This window comes from Hippocampus zosterae, chromosome 6, assembly GCF_025434085.1.
Source record: "Hippocampus zosterae strain Florida chromosome 6, ASM2543408v3, whole genome shotgun sequence".
Taxonomy (NCBI): domain Eukaryota; kingdom Metazoa; phylum Chordata; class Actinopteri; order Syngnathiformes; family Syngnathidae; genus Hippocampus; species Hippocampus zosterae.
In genome coordinates this window covers 16,825,602-16,832,921 of record NC_067456.1, presented here as the reverse complement: position 1 = coordinate 16,832,921, position 7,320 = coordinate 16,825,602, and the positions used below count along the sequence as shown (strand labels likewise).

Sequence of the window (7,320 nt, the reverse complement as noted above, 5' to 3'; positions counted from 1 at the left end):
GTGTTTCTTCCACACTTTTGCTCTTGTTTACAAGAGGTCAGTATCAGTTCCAAGTTATGTGCTGAATCTTCCTCTTAACTCTCTCACATGCAAAACACAGGGTTTGCCAACATGGTGCCAAAAGTAGCCCCCAAGGACTTCATAAGTAGCCTGCAGGCCTGTTCTAAAAATATCTCACTGGTGTGATTTCCTGGAAATCATTAACGTGACCACGGTCTTCACAAATATCAATACTGTATAAGTATTAATAATCACATAACTAAAAGGAGCAAAAGTGAATGTTATCCCAAAAGTGTGTATCAAACTGATAGCCCTCCGCATTAATCAGCACCCATGAAGTAGCTCAGTTTCCAAAAGACGAGTGACCCGTTTGAACACCTTGATCCACGCTGTTATCTAATATGTTGTCCAAATCTTCTATTGTCCTCGGCCGGTGTCCAAACAACGTGATCTCTGCCACTCTCTGTGACAGGAACACCACATGAGCACGCCTCAGCTGTCTGAGCAGCTGTTAAGGTGACGTCATCTGTGAACTCACTCCCAACAGGAGTGTGAAAGAACACATCGTTTTTGAAGCATACACACTCTGTGCATACAGTACGACCTTCAGCCATTAAAAATGCAACACTAACACTTCCTGTGTGACCCCGACAAGTCTTGAATGACGCTTGTCTGTGTTTTTCAATGAGTGTTGTCAGGTCTCGGTAATAACACGAAGTTCAAGCAACCAGTTTAGCTGAGATGAGGTATTACAGTGTACACAGGAGGTGCCACTCGCTATTGTTTTTCTGGCAATTCCTGCACTTCTATGCTGAGTCATCCTTTGTGATGTCATTTTATTCACAAGAGCAGGTTTCTGGCCTTACGGAGCAAATTGAGAATTGCAGCCTTATATTTATATGCTTCAATACAGTAAACGCATCACACACACTGTTTACAGTCACACACAATCTAATAATATACAAAGTATACACAAGACCATTGTTAATGTCTCTCTGTACAGTTTTATTTACAAGATACTATTCTGTGGTAATGCTGGAGAGCAGGATTATATGCAATACATAAATATCAACAGTTTTGTTGTTTTTTCATTTTTTTGTACAAATTTGCATATAACTAAGAATCAGAAACGGGGAGAAAAAAAATCAAAACGGATACTTAGTTGTCTTAAATGAAAAACACTGGGAACATGAACAACTCGTACGTACAGTCAGGCAACCATGAAAATAACGCACACACACGCTCGCATACACACTCACGCGCTACAAATAACTGTGGTAGTCTAGTATATTTTATTTCATTTAAATCTACCACTGGCATGCTCCTGTAGTTTTCTGTAAACATGTGCTGATAAACCTTGTTTCTGCGTGCACGCACGCTGTGCTCACATGAATGTTCGGTTAGCACACTTAAAATGAATAAAAACCAAAGACAAAATCATGGTTCACATATTCTAACTGCAGATATGCATTGCATACATGTGCCAACATCAGAACAATATCAGTATGTGGAAGGATGCATGGGTGGGGGCAAAAATAAACATAATTGTCTCAGCAAGTAAAAATGCCTGCAAACCAACTAGATTGTGGCCATATTTTCTAAAAACGCTCCTGTAGACGAAGAAAAATTCATGCCTAAATTCCATTCCTTGTAGCCAAGATTTATCTGTGAGGCATCCACCCTTCCTTCCAGCCTGTCACTCACGTACAAGCTCGTTCACCCTGCTCACTGCTAAGGTTTTAATTCAGGAAAGATGAACGTGTATTTGTCCCTGCCCTGCACTGTACCTCCACAACGAAACAAGACCGAGCCTCATCACAATCAAACCAAACAGTCAATATAAGAATGCTGATCTGAGGGGTCACTTAGGCGAAAGAGAGGTGCCCTGCTTCTCTGCCAAGGTCACAGCGGAAGAGCACACGCAGTTAGAGAGAAAAGAAGGCTAACAGAGCAGCTGTGAGGTAGGTCAAGCCGGGGAAGACGAGGGACAAACTAACAGAACTTCTTGTGCAACATTTTGGGGGACAGCTCCTCCAGCAGGGTCTCAATTCTCAATGTGGTTCCTAATGCTTGACAGGGAGTGAGAAGGAAGGGTGGTCTACAGTTTGGCACACTAGGTTAAGGTGAGGGGAGCGCAGTTTACTCCGGGCTGCCCTTTCTAAGACAATATGTATTCCTGGGAAGAAAAAGTCACACCACAAAAAATATGATAAAACTAACAACATGGATTAATCAAAAGGAGAGCAAAGTGATCATTCATGCATCTCCCTCAGACAGGATTCTCTTTTAATGTCTTGTTGAGGTTTTAATTTTGTAAATTGAGTCCTTGCCATCCTCACTTGGCCACGGATGCCAGTGTTCAATTCCAAAGGTGAAACACTTGAGTCTTTTTCCAAAAAGTGTTATCTTCATCATTGCCACTTGCACCATGACCTATATTCTCTGGATCTTGTCAGCCACCACCATGGGGTTCTCCTTACGAATCTTGGCGGCCGCCTCGGCTTTGTAGTCATAGGGACAGTTGTGCTTGTCAGAGTACCGGTGGATACCACAGAAGAGGTTTCCACAGCGACAGTCAAATCCTGGAAGTAGAGAATTGAATTGAATACAACTTTAGTGTCAAATGTGCTGTACGTATGTGTAATACAGCACAGAAGTTGACAACGGTTGAGAACAATAATAACGGAAAGACCATTTTAAACAATGTTCCCGTCACATACCTGTAAGACCCACCCTCTTGCGGCACATGAAGCACCTGTTCTTCTTCGGTTTGGACGAGTCATCCTTGCTCTCGTCGCTGCTCGAAGAAGCTATGGGAGTTGCGCTCGAGGCACCAGGCTGGTTTACAACTGTAGATGAGAGAACAAATATCTATTTTTTTAAAGGACAAATGATCTCATCTAAGCTGCAAATGCAGCAGAATTAGGACACTTCTTTGAAGTGATGCCAGCACAGTAAATTACAACGAAAAACGAAATGCAAATGTATTCTATTGTATCTATTGTACACCATTTTCCTTAGCATCACTCCATGTTACCCAGACAGTAATTTATGTAGGTTCCATCTTGAAATTACCCCTTTCTGCCCTGTTGAGTGGGCTTCTACTAGCAGCTAATCCAAAAATGTCTTCTGGTGTGGAGTTATTTTAAAACAGGTCTATTTCTTGACAGCGTTGCTTTCTTAGATGCAGAAAGAAAACCCCCGTGGTTCAGTGGATGGAATGTAACATGGCCTCACAGAAGACGGTCTGCTCAAATATGCGTGCGCGTGCGTGTTTACCAGCTTCTAGGGATTCAGGCTTGTCCTCTGTCGAGATGCTCATCTCGGTCATTTGTTGAGTCACAGGAAGAGATCCTTGAATAGTTCTGTAGGTGTGGGGGAAAAAGGGAACATGAGGCAAAAGCAGGAGAGCAGCATCCAGTAAGAGTAAATCACTTGATACCGACCTAGACATGTCTGGCGAGGAGGCAGGGTGGGCATCAACCTTGGCTAGACTAGCTTCTAGTCTCTGGATTGCAGACACCTCTGAGGTAGGACTAGAAGTTGAGCCTGCATGAGCACAAATTTAGCAACGTTAGACAGCACAAATGACCATTGAGCTCTTTAGAACGTCAAGTCAGACGCTAATAAGATCTCTGTTTTATGCCCTTTTCTCCACTTAAAATTATGGAGCTAGTCTATTGTTAAGATTTTGATGGTTGACTCCCAAGATTGACCTTATAAGTGAATGTAACCTTGGATAATGCCATTAAGGAAAACAGACGTCTTTCATTACGCTGAGTGGAAAAACAGAGCGGGAGGGTAGGGTGTGCTGGGAATACACACTCGCTGAAGGAGAGTCATAAATGAATTTCAAAACAATTCCTCTTGCTCCTTTGGAGACCTAAACTTTAGCTATAGGAGCACTCGGGTTACATTGTTTTGCAAGGTGGCTAACCAAAAAATTGGTTAGCCACCTTTTCATATTTTGTTGTGGTCTAACATACCCATAGGGCTAAGGGGGCTCATCCGGTCGCTGCTCTGTTGCCTTGTCAGGTGTTCCTTGTAGCATACAGAGCACATTCCATTGGTTCTTGGGTTGCCATAGAAACCACAGCCTGTGGCACACAGCATGGGCACCGGACTCTGGTTTGTCTCTTGGGCCATTGCTGATAAGATGAGAAGGACAGAGTGCGATTACATTATTTTGAAAACCTGAAACACCAGATGCATGTGTGAAGAATATCATCACCTGACAGAAATTGGAGCATTGTTCAACCTTCACCACCCTCCCCATGAGTGAGTGCTGCCAACAGTTGCCATTACTCTCCCTGGAGCTGACGCACCATTTGTCATCAAGGAAACCTCACCCTACATGATCTATCAGCATGATGACGCCATCCTACTTTTGTCCATTTCATAGAACATTGTGGAAATACTGTTCTCAATTTTACTTTCGTACTGCATAATGACTTGACTCACCACCATGTGATAATTACAATAATTACACACCCTTATTAGATAAACGTAGCCGGTTCACTCTCAGTAAAAATGAAGCAAAAATAATCATGGAAATTACACCCTCTTCACTTCTCTGTAGAGACATCTTACCAAATAAGGCCTTTCAAAACTTCCTCACTTACACGAAACCCCTGCCCCCCTTACACACACATATCCAGTAAACATGCATGTTCTCTTGGCAAACCATGTAGTTTAATGACACTGATGTACTGCAGTGATGAAATACAAGCGGAGATAGTGGAATGGGAAACTAAACAATTCAAACAGTCCATGATGAATGAACAAGAGAAAGGAAGGCTTAGACTAGGTGTTCTGTTCTGAAGCTTTAACCATGGATCTGATCAACTAATACAGACCCCCCCCCCCCCAAAAAAAACACCTTGTACTGCAAAAAGCATCACATTCTTCTAATTTACCTTTGACACTGACCATAACATAGCAGCTGTTTGTTGTCAATATTTTGGTCACAAAACGCATTGGGACAGTTTCATGTTACAAAGGAGCTGGCAGAATCAGTAGTATCAGAATATCATGACACAACAACAAATATATCCTCACAATATAATTTCTTAAACCACCGCCTCCTACTCCTTTCCTCGTGCATGCAATGCACGTCAAGGCTTTCCTCGGAAAACCCCACAGGTGACCTTCTCTGCCTTCGCGTCACGTGTTCGTCTGCTGACTGGTGAAAATTCTTCCCTCATCAGCTCGGTAAGTTAGAGGCCGTTTGACCTCGGGCCAAATCCACCAGACTTAAAAATAGAACTGTTTTAATCAATAAGAAGTACCTAAGAATTCCAGAATTGCCTCCGGGATCAATTAAGTATCAAGCTAACCTCAGTTAACATGACTGGACATGTATAAACCATGCACTTATGGCAACAAAGGAATAGGCTTAGCATTCACATTTGAGCCCTCCTTTCTCAATCACACATGCTGGCCAGACCTTTCATGAAAAGCTCTAAAAACATGTCAAGCTGTAAAGGTTTTGAGACATAGAGAGGTGCATAAAATAACCCTTCAAATTAGCTTGGAGTTTTACCTAGATTCTCTGACCTCTTGATAGTTTAAATAAGTGTTCAGATAAAACGCATTGGTTTCAACAAAAGCATCTCAGAAAAGAATGCCTTTCTCAGCACACATAAAGCACTGAATTCTAGTGACTCGTATTATTCAGGCCAGGGTTGGTCTTCCTCTTATGTTGACTGTAGAGTATCAGCAGGAAGCTGAGCTCATATTTCAGGCCCTGCTAAAAACTACTGAGTCACATTGGACAGATCAGAACGAGAGACATGTTTTATTACGATTATTGTTTTTTTTAAGAAAGAATTGTAACAGAAATCGTGAGCGACAGGACGTGAGGCGCAAATGTTTAGTCAAACAGTCTAGACAGTGTGCTCTCGGTTGCCTTTGTTTCTTCCTTTGTCTGAATTTTCCTTGTTTCCCGTTTGGACATTACGAGAACAGCTACCATTTCTCATACGATGTCAGCCGATTACTATATACAAAGAAAAAACATTAATGGAATGACTAAGACCCACCAAAATAGCTCATAAGCAACATCGACGACACATCGAATTACCCAAAAGAAGAAACTAATTTAACCACTTGGTAACGCCGTACTTGACTCTTTTGCGCAAGACTGTGATGTTTTGCCTCATTTATCTGGCTTGGCTTGTTTATTCGGCGTATAAATGTTCAACTTGTCGACAGGAATGATCTGGTTTTGGTTCCCCCATCCCCCCAGCTTGAGCTATGTAGAACCATAAGAGACAGTAACAAACACCAGCTATATCTCTCTCCCCCATGTTTTTCCTCAAATCAGACTGAGTCACGTTCGATGGCTACTGACGCGAATGTATCGTGCTCACGATGTTGCTGGCAAACACTTCCAACACGTAAAAAGAGTAAATACCCTACCTCATTTTTCCCCCTGTAACGACGCGTTCGCACGTGCGCGCGCATACACACACTCACACAAACACACACACACCCGAGACCGTCACGCACACGCCACCTGACCTTTCAATCCACCGTTAAAGGTCGCTATGACCGACAGTTCCTTGATTATCACAGCACCATTCTTTTATTTATTTATTTAACCACTGCTAGCAAAAGCCCAGACCAGCTCTATTCAAAGAGTAAGCGATTATGAGTCCAAGAGAATCACCTGATGAAATTCGATGAGTGTCTCGCCAGGCGTCGGGGGCCAACCAACGTTTGTGGGAAAAAATGGGCGATTTGTCAGTTCCTGCTGGACGTCTTTTTCTCGCCTTTGTTTGGCGTGCTTGTCCGTTTCGAGGGTGGTTCGGATGGGTTAAGTTCCCCCTTCCTCGGCCTCGGCCTCGTCACTCAGATCCTTTCTGCCTCTGGTGAGCTCCAGCTCTCTCTGGGTGGATGTTTGTTTCCTTCTTTAGCAAGGGGAGTGGCGGATGGAGTCACGGGTGAAACAACGTGTCGCGATTGGCTGCTCGCGGAGCCCCCAGATTACAGTTTCGCACGGCGCAAGCGCACAACGGGTCGAGCCTTTATTACACGCGTCGTTATCCACCTACAAGGACAACAACCTTTTTATTGAGTAATCTGACGAAACGGGCGCGATTGTAAATGCCGCGTTCCTAACAAAAAGACCGAAGATACAAGGGTGGATAATAACGCGGGGTTCTGTCTTTGCTGCTTCTTTTTTCCACAGCAGTATATTATCTGATAAACTAAAAAGGTTACTTTTCACGTTAGTAGAGAATCACACCCTCGCCCACGCATACATACACCAAAAGCCTCGACAATGTGAGAGAGAAGAGGCAACAAAATCGTACAGGT

At 43.2% G+C, this 7,320-nt stretch overlaps 1 protein-coding gene across 2 annotated transcripts; it reads right to left on the bottom strand.

Annotated features, from left to right (window-relative positions):
- Positions 1–981: 981 nt before the first annotated feature.
- Positions 982–6,911, bottom strand: zfand5a (zinc finger, AN1-type domain 5a). Of its 2 annotated transcripts, XM_052066929.1 has the most exons (6): positions 6,671–6,909; positions 3,987–4,148; positions 3,447–3,549; positions 3,280–3,365; positions 2,721–2,849; positions 982–2,582 (listed from the first exon to the last, which is right to left on the bottom strand). In XM_052066929.1, the coding sequence occupies exons 2-6, from the start codon at positions 4,144–4,146 to the stop codon at positions 2,434–2,436; spliced, it is 627 nt and encodes a 208-aa protein (XP_051922889.1). In that variant the 5' UTR covers positions 4,147–4,148; positions 6,671–6,909; the 3' UTR covers positions 982–2,433. The 2 variants fall into 2 exon arrangements, with proteins under 2 accessions (XP_051922889.1, XP_051922888.1); XM_052066928.1 differs by having other exon boundaries at positions 3,280–3,549; positions 6,671–6,911.
- Between the last annotated feature and the right edge of the window lie 409 nt (positions 6,912–7,320).

Coding starts and splice junctions, on each gene's coding strand:
- zfand5a (XM_052066928.1), bottom strand. CDS start 4,146: ATGGCCCAAGAGACAAACCAGAGTCCGGTGCCCATGCTGTGTGCCACA. Junction 3,550..3,986: donor GAGCCCCCTTAGCCCTATGG/GTATGTTAGACC, acceptor GTGCTCATGCAG/GCTCAACTTCTAGTCCTACC. Junction 2,583..2,720: donor CAAGAGGGTGGGTCTTACAG/GTATGTGACGGG, acceptor CTCTACTTCCAG/GATTTGACTGTCGCTGTGGA.